At 34.6% G+C, this 14,260-nt stretch overlaps 1 protein-coding gene across 9 annotated transcripts in view; it reads left to right on the forward strand.

Moving 5' to 3' along the window:
• EPHA5 (EPH receptor A5) overlaps positions 1-14,260 on the forward strand; it is a 344,908-nt gene that overhangs the window by 310,058 nt on the left and 20,590 nt on the right. For all 9 annotated transcript variants that reach the window (XM_045473882.1, XM_045473884.1, XM_045473883.1 and 6 more), the window contains 3 exons: positions 8,172-8,233; positions 9,656-9,865; positions 12,896-13,045. In XM_045473882.1, coding sequence (XP_045329838.1) covers positions 8,172-8,233; positions 9,656-9,865; positions 12,896-13,045 — 422 coding nt within the window. The remainder of the gene's footprint in view (positions 1-8,171; positions 8,234-9,655; positions 9,866-12,895; positions 13,046-14,260) is intronic.

Here is a 14,260-nt window from a genome sequence, read left to right on the forward strand (position 1 = left end):
AATTGTGCATCATCCATTTCATGAAATGAAACAAATTCTATGAACCAGTGACAAACCATGATGGAAATATATTTACAGCTGAAATAGATATAAAAGCCAGCTCATTAATTCAGTACCTGTTTTTATTTGTTAGGACATAAAAAGAGGTTGAAAAATATATGAAAAATAATTATTAGATATTTACAAGTGCTCTTCCTGGTATTTAAATCCTGCTCATCTGAAAAAAAAATATAGAATATAGAAACAAAAGCTAATCAATTACTATTTATTAGTAATTACTATAAATTTTTATTACTATAAATAACTGTTTATTAGTAAATTAAACACTGTATTTTTAAAGTATTTTCATTAATAAAACAAAGATGTCAGATTTCTTAATTCTTGGATTCCCACCTCCTCTGAAAAGTCCATATTTTCTGAATCCAAAAGTAATTATCTACCTTCACTAATGTCAGAACAATTCCAATTCATTTTTAATTTTAGAAATGAGCATCTGATGAAAAAGTTTCTATCAGTGTAAACAATCTGAAATAAAAGAGGATATTATGGAAAGTTTGGAATTTTTATTTATAGAAACATTTGGTATTTTCATCATCCCATCTCAGGTAATGTATGTAGACTTTTGATTTTATCATCTTTCACCAAATTAAAATTATATAGTGTTATAAATTATTTTTCCCTAAAGTGTTAACCAACAACTAAGGACCATAATGGAATTAAAATATGAGAGCCCCTTTTTTTAAATTTTACTAATTTATTTTGAGAGAGACGGAGAGAGCTCAAATGGAAGAGGGGCAGAGAGAGAGGGAGAATTCCAAGCAGGCTCCATGAGCGCAGTCAGTGCAGAGAGCCTGATGGAAGACTCGAACTCACAAAAACGTGAGATCATGTCCTGTACTGAAATCAAGAGTCCTACCACTTAACTGACTGAGCCACCCAGGTGCCCCTATGAGTACCCTACTAATTGCCCCATACTTTATCTTCCCTTCCTTACCCCCTTAATAAGCATTATCTATTCCTACCCTAAGCTCCAGATTCCATTTTCTCATTGACCATTAACCATTAATAATTGAATCATGATATCTGAGTTATCTCAAGTTTCTCTTGGGGTCAAAATAAAAGTAATTTCAAACAGCTGCAAGTGTTCATACTAATTGGAATATAACCCAAATAGAATGACAGAGGGAAATAAAAATGTAGATATGTAAGTACAGGCTTACTTTTCATTATTTATAAGTCTTGTAAAATATCTCTAAGAGAAACCCAGTGACAGTTGTTCTCCAGTGAATTATGATGCTTCTAAATCAAATGCTCTTGTGTGGAGCCCTAAGTGGTATCAAGTGTGTACTGGTGAGCTAACGGTTTTAGAAAAAACATGTGGTACCAAAGCAAATAAAATAATAAGCCCAGATTTAGCTGCAACTTTTGTGATGCGGCTTGGTTCACTGTTTCTCAAAATTATGTGCATACGAAGATATCGCTAAAATGTAGAATTTGAAGTATTGGTGGGAATGCAAACTGGTGCGGCCAGTCTGGATCCAGTATGGAGGTTTCTCAAGAAATTAACAAGATCCAGCAATTCCCTACTAGGTATTTATCCAAAGGATACAAAAATGCTGATTTGAAGGCATGCATGTACCCCAATGTTTATAGCGGCACTATCAGCTATAGCCAAATTATGGAAAGAGCCCAAATGTCCATTGACTGATGAAGAGATAAAGAAGATGGGATACTACTCGTTGATCAAAAAGAATGAAATCCTGCCGTTTGCAACAATGTGAGTGGAATTAGAATGTATTATGCTAAGTGAAATAAGTCAGAGAAAGACAAATATCATACGCTTCAACTCATATGTGGAATTTAAGAAACACCACAGATGAACATAGGAGAAAGGAAGGAAAAAGAAGATAAAAACAGAGAGGGAGGTAAACCATAAGAGACTCTTAAATACAGAGAATAAAGTGAAGGTTTCTGGAAAAAGGGGCATGGAAGGATGGGCTAACTGAATGATGGGCATTAAGGAGGGGTACTTCTTGGAATGAGCACTGGGTGTTATATATAACTGATGAATCACTGGGCTCTATTCCCAAAACGAATACTACACTCAATGCTAACTAACTTGAATTTAAATACATTTTTTAATGAAAAAAAAAATACAGAATTTGCTTCAGTAGATCAGGTTGAGCACTAAGATTATGCATTTCCAACAAGCTCCCAGATGATAGCTGTGCCTATGGTTGGGGTAATGCTCTGAAAAGCGAGGACAAGATCAATGATTCCCCAAAGTTTGTTCCAGCTAACTTTAAGATATCTTATGGAAAAAGATTACATCACCAGGGATGGCATATTCTCTCCTCTCTTGGATTTGTGGTAGACATTAACACCAAAAAATCACAGGGTAAGGAAACAAACTCAATTTTTTTTTTATGTATCAATCTTAAATTTTCAAGTGGGAGTACAATATTGTTATTCATAACCAAAATGTTGCCCAAGTGATCTTCTGAACTTTTTTGTCTTATAATACTGAACCTTTATACGGGTTGAAGAGTAGCTTTTCCTTTCTTCCTTCCCCAGGTGTTAGCAATAATCTTTCCACTTTTTGTTTCTATGGGTTTACTCCTTTAGATACCTCATATAAATAGAATCCGAGAGGGGCGACTGGGTGGCTCAGTCGGTTAAGCGTCCGACTTCGGCTCAAGTCATGATCTCGCGGTCCATGAGTTCGAGCCCTGCGTGGAGCTGGGGGAGCCTGTTTCAGATTCTGTGTCTCCCTCTCTCTCTGACCCTCCCCCATTCATACTCTGTCTCTCTCTGTCTCAAAAATAAATAAATGTTAAAAAAAATAACTAAATAGAATCCAAGACCATTTATTTCACCATATAACACTTCAGACCACTCAGAACGTATATAAGTAATAGTCATATGTAAGGATATATTATTTACTGAGAGAAGCTAAATTCCTACCAGATCTGTCATTAGTAGTTGGATAGTTTATCATGCCATAGTCATGATTACCAAGCTTATATTAACACAAAAGAGTAAATAGTTGTGAGATTATAAAATAAAATTTAAAATAAGTATTTTGAAATCATAGGCATCATAGTACGGAGGAAAGTAGAATAGCTTTTATAGTCAAATGGACATAATGCGATTCCCAACTTTGGTTCTTATATATTTGTACTCGTCCACCCAAGTTATGTATTCAATCTGTTTTTTTTTTTTTCAACGTTTATTTATTTTTGGGACAGAGAGAGACAGAGCATGAACAGGGAAGGGGCAGAGAGAGAGGGAGACACAGAATCAGAAACAGGCTCCAGGCTCTGAGCCATCAGTCCAGAGCCCGACGCGGGGCTCGAACTCACGGACCGCAAGATCGTGACCTGGCTGAAGTCCGACGCTTAACCGACTGCGCCACCCAGGCGCCCCTCAATCTGTTTTTTAAATCTCACTCTTCTTTTTCTGAAAAAGTCTTTTGTAATATCACTATTATGGAATTTAATAAAATTAAAAATAACACTGTGCCCTGTAAAAAGTGAGAATTCAATAAATACATAAATTGTAGCTCTTTTTATGATTATCAATACTGAATGATTAAAATATAAGATTGGTGAATTCCACAAATAATGTGTTTCTATTACTACTTAGACTCTGGGTTAGGTCTTTGATAAATAATATAAAGTAGTATAAAAACTCCACTCTATGATTAGAATCATGTTTTGACATGCTTTATGAGCTCTTTTTATATAGATTTTTGATAATATGCTTTCAAAATTATTGGCAAATCTACTCTTTGTACTTCGAGCTGGATAATGGAAAATGATTTATACAGTTTTATTGAATTTACAAGGGTTAGAGTAAGCCACATTAATTATTGCTATGTCATTCTTGCAGGCTAGCAGGAACTGAGACAAAACATAAGCCAAACTAAATATAATTAGCATTAAAATGACTCAAGCATGAAAAATAATCGAATGGGTCCTGAAGTGTCTTATTCTTGTCAACAAAAGAAGATCATGCTTGTTTGCAAACATTCATTTTAATTGCTTTTCTCCCATTTTCTAAAATGTGAAAAGTATTTTAGTTTCCTATCATATTTCTCAAATAACATTTTTGTTATTGACATTACAACCTACACTGTCATAAATAATTAATCTGACTTTTGGAACTAGGTGATGAGATCTAGGAAATCTTATAGAACAAATGCCAGGTGCCCATTTCCCCAAAATGTAATCATTTATTTTTTTCTTTCCAAATGTATATTTTTCAATGTCAATAGTCTTCTGATCAGTTCATTCTTTTTAGAGTATACATTTTTTCTTCTAAGCTTAGTGAATTTGGGTTGAATTTAAGGAACAAATCTAGCCAAGAAAAATATGTTTTTATAAGGGGATTCTATCCAATTTCTACTCAGTAGACCTTGGGTGAGCAGTACTAAATATTTACCACTAACCCATAATGGTAAAAAGAGAGTCCAACAAACGAGAGGGTAGATAGAATGAAGAAATTCTAGAAAAAGAGAGTAGAAAGAAACTGAAAGTTTTATAAGTCAGAATATAGGGAAGATGCTGCAATTATAAAGGTCTTGGGGTAGAGTAGATAATGATAGACAAGAATCAGGGTTTCAGTCTGATGGACAAGACATCTACTTACATGGTATGAGCTGAGAGGTGCCAATGAGGAAAAGCTAAGACTATATTCTCTGGATATCTTCTAGAAGTCAGTTCTTCCAATTCCAATTATACTATGACAGTTTCCTCATTGGATTTCTGTAAGTGAGAGTCAAAGTCAAAATAAAAGAGCTAACCTGATTGATTCCAGAAAATGGAGGCCTCCTTCTAGTTGGATCAGGGCTGATGTTGAGCAAGTACACACTCTTTGACTCTATTAGCTGTAAATTTATTGAAATATTTCTATAGTGTTTGATAAAAAGCTGGTGCATAGTTACCCATGTGTCCCCTTTATATACCTACTCAGCTTCATCCCTGGTGACTTCTGAATCCCTGAAATCAGGCAAATGAAGGGATGATGGTCTGGTATAGCAGGACATTCTAGGATACTCCAGCATTGTGGCTGGTGTCACTCCTGACACATAGGTACCTGTGCCAAAGCAGTTATCACATATTTTGGCCATTACCCCTGGGGAAGTATATTAGTTGTGAAGTTTGGGGAAAAAAAAGGGTGGGGGGAGGGAGCTTTGACATTAAAGAAAGGCTAAAATGGGCTCTGAGATGTGAGAATGTGACTAAAAAGGTCCAAAGCACAATTATGTTTATTTTAAAAGTCGAATTAAAATGGGTGTGGCAATATAATTAAAATAAAGTTAAACTGGAAACACTTCTCTATTCATGAGCTTAGATTACAATTAAAAACTAATTAAAAAAAACATAATATTTTCTTCTCTTGTGCTGTCACAGGCACTTGCAAATACATTATGAGTTTATTTATTTATTTATTTATTTTACTAAGATATTGTATGCCCAGTCAGGTTTTAAGAAACTTGTTTCCCAACTCATCGCCTATCACTTCCTAATTGACAAGGCAAAAATCCAGGGCGTTAGCCATATTTGAGCTTGATGGGTTCTTTCATGACAAGATTTCTTGGCACATGTTACCTCTTCTTCCTGGAATATGTTACCTTTGATTACAAGCGTGTCCCCTTCAGTCTTCAAGGTTCAGATCAAATGATGACTCTCCCTCTCTAGTGTTTGTTCTCTGCATATGTGATGTTTCACCAAACGTAGGCGTCTACGAACGTATGCCAAAGGAATTATTTTAGACAAAATTTTTAAATACTTTTCTAAACATTAAAGAGGTAGAGAGAAATGTGTCTAGATTTGTAATATACTCATCACATTCAATTAAAAGAATATTGCTTCTGAAGTATTTTTTTTAAAAAGATAATTATCTGAGTAAGAAATTAGTACTACCTTATTACTCTAAATAGTAACTTTTAAGTGATCTTGACATGAAAAAATCCTTTTTCTTCCTACTTATTTCTTTGTCATATGTAATTGTCTAACTTTCTATAGGTTTATTTGCACTTCTAGATAATGTTGTATGAATAAATATGTAATATATAATTCTATGGGTTGAATTAATCAGTTCTTCAGTAAAATACAGATGTTTTTCTGGAGAATGCTATTATGTTAATTATAATGCATTTTATGATTATTTTTTTAATATATGAAATTTATTGTCAAATTGGTTTCCATACAACACCCAGTGCTCATCCCAACATGTTCTGATTGTTTAAGTGTTTCTCTTCATAATACAAAAAGTTAATTAATAGACATCTAAGATAGCAATTTTTCTGACATAAGGTATCCTTTTACTTAACTCAAAATATTTTAAACACAAATATTTTAACACAAATTTAACAAATAATTTAACACAAAATTTAACACAAATGTAACAAATAATTTAAACAAAAAATATTTTAACACAAATTTTATGTAACATGCTTTTATTAAATTAGTAAAGGGGCATGTTTTAAAATATAGTGAGGTCAATGTGGAGTGATAAAACTAACAATCATGTTTTAGATATTTTCTCATATAATAAGGATTTTTGATCTTATATTTTTTTAAATGTTTATTTTTTTTTGAGAGAGACAGAGAGAGAGAGCAGGAGAGGGGCAGAGAGAGAGGGAGATATAGAATCTGAAGCAGGCTCCAGGCTCTGAGCTGTCAGCACAGAGCCCGACTCATGCTCGAACTCATGGACCATGAGATCATGACCTGAGCTAAAGTCAGACGCTTAACCTACTGAGCCATCCAGGCATCCCGATCTTGTATTTTTTTTAAGTTTATCTGTTTATTTTGAGTAAGAGATCATGAGTAGGGGATGAGCAAAAAGAGAGGGAGAGACAGAATCTGAAGCAGACTCCACACTACCAGCACAGAGCCCAGGGAGGGACTCCAATTCAGGAATCATGAGGTCATGACTGGAGCCGAGATCAAGAATTGGTGCTTAACTGACTGAGCCACCCAGGTGCCCCTCATCATGTATTTTTCATCTTGTATCACAGATACATTATATACAAAGTGCCATAATTTTATGGAAGATAAAATATGATCTATTCTCTTAGTCAACCTATATCCAGCAAGAAATTTAAACCATAGATACATAGTTAAAGTTTATAAAATAACAAAACATCAAATTCTAACTGGCCAGCACTATTCAGAGTGACTTGCATAACCATATGACTTGCTGGATACTTACCACAACTCTGTGAAGTAGGTGACATTAATACACTTATTTTACAGATGAGAAAACTGAGGCACAAAGATAATAAATGATTTGCTCAAGATTGCATCGTAAGTGATTGATCTGGCATTCAGAGCCATGCAGCATGACTTCAGAGTCTGTCCAGCTGACCTCTAGGTTGCATTTCTATATCAGACATGAAAGGGGAGGAAACAGTGATTGCTAGAGAAGTTTCCAGATAGCAAGAGAAATTAGAACAGTTTTTCTTTAATTTTTAATATTTATTTAAATTAAAGTTAGTTGGCATGTAATGTAATAATGATTTCAAGAGTAGAATTTAGTGATTCATCACTTACATATAACACCCAGTGCTCATCTCAACAAGTGCCCTCCTTAATGCCCATCACCCATTTAGCCCATTCCCCCACCCAACGGCCATAGAACAGAGTTTTGAGGAATGAAAAAAAATTGGGCTGATAGAGAGTGTGTGTGACAGACAGGAAAAAGGATGTATCCATGAGGAAAGGAGTTATAAGAACATAGAAATAAAGTTAGGAAAATACAGCCTATATTCAAGGGGTCGCATGCAGGACAGTTAGATAGACAGGAATTTTTATTCAGAATTGTGGGAAAGATAAATATGTTCACAGTTCTTTGCTGGATGTTATTTGGCATATTATATCATTACCTGTATTAAACTAAAATGCAGGCTTAAACTATTTTTGACAAACTGATTTTAATATTGAAAATTGTGTATTTTTATATCTTAAATGTCTATTATTATTCTTGTGATACTTTCCCATTACACTAAGATATCATCATGTCATGAATTTACTTGCTACTCAAAGAGGATGTTTTTTAAAAGAATATATATAATTTGGAAGAAGTAATAACTTATGGCAAACGTTTCCTAGATAAGAATGCCAAATCAAAACATTACAGTTCATACCATGTTTTCTTTTCAGGCAAACCCGTGATGATAGTGACAGAGTACATGGAAAATGGCTCTTTAGATACATTTTTAAAGGTAGGTTTGAGACCAACTTAATTATTCAAAGTGTTATTTGTATATTGGCTATGATGTTGAAGTTGAAATTAAGTCACTGTAAAGCAGAATTTTGAAATAGAAATTTCGGGGGTCAGAATGTTTATACTCCAAAAATAAACTTTGGTCTGAAAATTGTCCTTTTCAGAAATGTAAACAAATCCAAACCATATGTCCCCATATATTTTCTTTAAATATATGTTAATTTGCCCCCCCAAAAAAATGAAAGGGGAGAAAAAGGAAGAAAACAAGGAAAAAGACAGAAGGAAAGAAAAGGAAAAAAAAAGAAGCTTTTTTACAAATAGTCAGTTTTTCAGAGTATATAATGTCAGGTAGAGCAAGGAAAAAAATGTGTAAAAGGTCTATGCAACTTTTCTGTATTAATGAAGGGACCCAATAGACTTCTAACCCATCTGAGGGTCAGCCACCACTTTTACCAGTGGAATGATTACATGATAATAGATGGTATCACTAATGTTGTCAGATCTTCTGGGTCCCAGGAAAAATATTGTTTTGTTTTTATGTGCAAGTGTCCAAATTTTAATTGTTGGCAACTCATTATATTACTAAATAGCTTGTGCTGGACAATGTAACATGTTTGCAGGCCTGATTAAACCTGTAGGCTGGCAGGTTTTCACATTTAGTGTAGCAACTATTACTACTGATTAGGCAAGGTGATGGGACAATGACTTTCTTGAGGATTATTCCAAGGACTGGTGCATTGAAGAGGACAGCTGTCTACTGATAAGGCAAAGTTTTCTTCTAATCTCCAGACTCTACCAGATTCTGTTGTCAAATTTCTTATACGTATCTTCAAGTTCTCTAGTCTCTTAAGATTATATCATTCCTTTATATCAAGTTAATCATTAGCTGGGCCTTATTCCATGTACCTGCAGTAAATTCAGTGCCTTTGACAAAGACAGCAAGCTTCTAAGAAATGCTAACGTTGTCTGGTCATTGCTCAGTGATCTTTTTCCCATCTGTTGTTAAAGAAACTCCTTTGTCTCCTCCAGCCACTTCTTTTTTACTCCAATATGCCTATCCAGCTAACTTATTTTAAAGCACCTCAAAAATGTGCCATGTTCATCTAAGGCAGGTGCTAGGTTGGAGTGATGAACATTCTCCTCTGATTACTGAGAGTAAAGGAATTACAATGCAGAAAAGGGCAACTAAATGAGATTTTTGACAAGAGCTTTCAAAGTCTTGATCTGCTTTGACCAAGCAGAGGACTGGTAAATGTTACAAAATTAACAAAATATTTCATAACTTTTTCCATTCTCCTTCAGCTAAGAATGGCATATGAATTTGGTGATACTATTAATTTGGCGCTTGAAGGAAGATCCTTTCAAATTTTCCCCCAGTAATTATTGCCGCAGGACTAATATTTCTACGTGGTTTCTACAGAAAAACGATGGGCAATTCACTGTGATTCAGCTTGTTGGCATGCTGAGAGGCATCGCTGCGGGAATGAAGTACCTTTCCGACATGGGCTACGTGCATAGAGACCTTGCTGCCAGAAACATCTTAATCAACAGTAACCTTGTGTGCAAAGTGTCTGACTTTGGACTTTCCAGGGTGCTGGAAGACGATCCCGAGGCAGCCTATACCACCAGGGTAAGATCTAACAGAATGCATTTCCGAAACACTAGACTAGACATGTTTAATTTTTAAAGGTGTTTAAAGGAAATAGTAAAAAGAACATTCCTCTCCCATAGGAAGACAGAGAGAAAAAGGGATGGTGGGAGGGGGAGATAAAAAAAATGTAATCATTCTACAGGTTGGATAGCAGCAAATTTGTATATTAAACTCAAATAAGTAAAGTATTCACCGTATGGGTCACAAGATTTCATTTTTTTTTCCCTTACAGATACTGAAAACAAAAACTTTGAGGTCAGAGTGAATACAACGCTTCGAAAATTGTACATACAGAGTTTTAAATGTAAAAGAGAAAGTTAGAGAATTTCCTAACTAAAACAAATAAATGTATATGTATATATGAATATATAAACATGTATAACATTGGGAGGCTTAAACTCTCTGTGCCACAGTGTCCTCATTTGTAAAACAAATACAGAAATGAAATACCTAAGCCTACCTTTTAAGGACTCACATGGTAGGGAATAAAATAACTATTTCTTCAAAAAGTTTTGACTCACTGGAAGTATTTTAATGCCTAATTACTTTCCTGACATGCTATATTAACTGCTAAGCCCACATTTATGGAAAGTTGGCCACTAACTCATATTGTCATAATTAGCATAAATCAACACCCTTTTCCAGCAAAGTAATTGCTTCCTGAATCGATATGGTATATATCTGACAATTCTTTCTGTGGAAAACTGTGGGTATTGGTGTAAGAGAATTTTTGGAGCATTCTATGTATTGCACCTTTTGAGTTTGAATCCCTTATCATAAACTGTGTTTAATTCTAAATCTTTCAATGTCATGAAAACATGAAGTTAAATATCTTCGATGTTCCAACTCCTTGTGAAGCTAAAAATTTATCATTGTATCTTTTTCACTATAGGATTTGGTTAACTGTTGTGTCAATACAGAAGGACACTTTTGGCATCTCATATTTTTTAAAATTTTTTTTAATGTTTATTTATTTTTGAGAGAGAGACAGAGTGCAAGAGCGGGGAGGGGCAGAGAAAGAGGGAGCCACAGAATCTGAAGCAGGCTCCAGGCTCTGAGTTGTGAGCACAGCTCAAGCTCACAAACTGTGAGATCATGACCTGAGCCAAGTTCAGATACTTAACCGACTGAGCCATCCAGGCGCCCCAGTCATCTCACATTCTTAAGACAGATATGTTACACATTGCTTATTTAATTCAATTATTTAAAATTACTTCTACTCACAGTCTAACGATAAACTCTTTTCATAGATTATAAGGCTTTATTTTTTCAGCTGTTGCTTTGTGATTCATGGATATTTAGGGACTGTACTATACTGAAGTCCAAGAGTAACTTATCTAAGCAAACAAAGCCTTTTAATGGTTAGCTTAATAAATCAATAAATTAATTGATGGGATATCCCTCCTCTTCTAAAGCTAATTGTCATTTGCATTATTTGCATTAAGTGAAACCTCAATTAAGAATTCTGTTTGGATTACTGTTACACTTAATAAACTTGGCCTAAGCAAGAAGGAGTTTATAGACAAATCCATTCCCAGTATGATTGGTTGATATCTTAGTTAAATGCATAAAACAGATTTGTCAAGGTGTGTGTTAATGTATCATGCTGGGGGCCGGGGTGGGGGGGAAGCGAGGAGAGGGGAGGCAGAGATCCCAAGACCTTCAAGACTTACTCCTTTGAAATGGGTCATAATAGCAGTTTACGGAAAATCCGTATATTGAGAGATGAGAAGATAAGGGAACTTCAGATAATAGCGATGTCAAATATGATGGTCAGAGGACCGGGAGAAAAGTTCTAGGCTGAAGTTTAAAGTAATTGACAATCTACAATTTTAAGAGGAATAGTATAGTTAGTTATAGAATATAACTATAATTCTGTAATTATATCGTTATAGAATATCACAGTGACACACGGCCAACCCTAATGATATAATCTTACCTATGAATATTTAATTAACAAAAGTATGTATCAGGAAAGTCTTTTTAAAGTGGTGTTACCATATATCTAAGGAACAAATAATTTAAACATAGATTGAATAGTTCAAATTAACTTCAGCTCACAGAACAACTTCAAATGTTACAGGAAGCTGTTATTTCCTTAAGTTCCATTTTTTTCCCTAGTGTATGAATTAAATCATTCCCTCTCTGCAAAATGGGAAGGCATAAGTTAATCTTTTCTGCAAGAAAATATTCAAATCCTGTACCCTCCCCCTTTAATATATTTTTGCTTATGGATGAAATGTTTGGTTTCCTAAGTTTGCCGGGAGGATATAAAAGTGTTTATTTTGTGAACTAAGAGGAAATCTACCAAACCAATTTTTTTTTTTTTACCATGAAAAAACTCCAAACTTGATATCATGTCATAAATTTTTCCCCACAATCTAATTTCAATAATTTTTAATTTGGTTAAATTAAGTGAGATACCTATCTATTAGGTAAAAACAAAAACAGTATGTAACAGAAAAAACACCAAAATATGTTGGCAGAAAATAAGAGAAATCAAGTCTAAAAGAAATTGCACAATGTCGGGGGGAAATATAATTATATCTGATTTTCATGTTCATCTTACTGTTAAACTTCTCAGGGTTGCATTCAGCAATCAAGACTTTCCATTTATAATTCCTATGTTAAAGAAAGGAAGAAAAAAACTACCCTGGGATTTTAAGTCCTTTACTCTCTGTTAGAAAGTCATGAAAGTTTACCTTATTGATTTGCTTGACTGCCTGCTTTCCCCTCTTTGAGTTGCCATCCTGATACTGTAATTGAGATGTGGGTCCTGTATGTGTTCCAGTAGCCAAATAGAATTTAAACCAGAAACCTTCTGGACAGCCAATTAGTAGTCAGTCTACAAGTGCTTACGGGCTGAGGTATGTGAAAAGAGACTGCAATGCTGTCAAACAGATTCACTTAAAAATGTTACATCTCTTTCTAGATCTTTCTAGTGAGGCAGCAATATCCCCAAATGTGCTTGAAGTATGTGGGAATTCTTGTATTCTTTTTCAATTTTAGGGAGGCAAAATTCCAATCAGATGGACGGCCCCAGAAGCTATAGCTTTCCGAAAGTTTACCTCTGCCAGTGATGTCTGGAGCTATGGAATCGTGATGTGGGAGGTTGTGTCTTATGGGGAGAGACCCTATTGGGAGATGACCAATCAAGACGTAAGTATGGAACTACTCTCCCTCGAGTTTAGAATGAAATGCTTTATTCTCTGAGTTGGAAGAAAGAATCTTTTTTCATTTCTCAAAATGACAGTTGCTTAAAAAAAATGAAATACTTTGCTTACCCTCTGATCTGTTTTATTGTTGTTGAAATAGCCTTTATGCAGAAACTCAAAATGAGTTAGTACAAAAGAAAGTAAGTTACTGTTACATAAAAGCTTAGTCCCTTGCCAGACAGTTTTAGCTGTACTATAGTGATGGGTTCACTCATTTTATGTCAGTATTATTTTCAAAGATGAAGAAGAAGCCATCAGAGAATGAATACTGACAGCCACATTTTCATGATTTGCATTTGATAAAGACAGCTAATACTCCAAACTGAAAGGATGAATGATATTGATGTAATAGTGGATGCTTTTAAGGGATAAAAATAATAATCTATGTTTTTTTAATTTAAAAAATGTAAGAAGAGTTGGACTGTCTAATATGGGAGAAAACAGATTTTTTTCTTACATGGAAAAATAATTCACACTTAGAATAATAGAATCCTAAAATTAAAGAAACTATGAAAGATTCTTCTATTCAAGTTCAGAATATTTATTATGTGATGCCTGACACATGGCTCTTTGGTCTTTGCTTTTGTAATTTTCCATTGTTACTATTCAATACAGCCTTCCCACTTTGGATCATGTTGAAATTTGACATTTTCCCTTCAAATAACAACAACTGTAAAAGCAGCTAACATATATTGAACCCTAACTATGTGCCACATACTGTCTTAAGTGCTTCATCAACTGTCTTGTTACTTCTTTATAAAACCAGTATATGGAGCAATCTTAACTCAACAGCATACTGATTTAAAACATTTATTTTTTTCCTCCAATTATTTCTTTCATCCATGCTCTGTAAAATCTCCCACTCCTATGCCTTCAGGGGTTATTAGACAGATCCTACAGCTCTTCAGCCTCATTTTGTTGAAACAACAGTCCCATGCCAGTAATTAAGATTCAATTTCAGATATAAAAATTCAAGTCCAGTCTAAATCAAAGCCAATGCCATATCCATTTCAAAGTGTTTTCCACAACCACAAGGCCAGCCTGACCCTCGGTACCTAGCGAAGGAAGAATGGTCCCATTTTTGCTCCTCTTCTTCCTTTGGCAAAGTTTGTATCTAGATTTTTCAGAATTGCCCTTGATGGGTATGTAGAAAAGAAAG

Source organism: Leopardus geoffroyi, chromosome B1 (assembly GCF_018350155.1).
Source record: "Leopardus geoffroyi isolate Oge1 chromosome B1, O.geoffroyi_Oge1_pat1.0, whole genome shotgun sequence".
NCBI classification, from domain to species: domain Eukaryota; kingdom Metazoa; phylum Chordata; class Mammalia; order Carnivora; family Felidae; genus Leopardus; species Leopardus geoffroyi.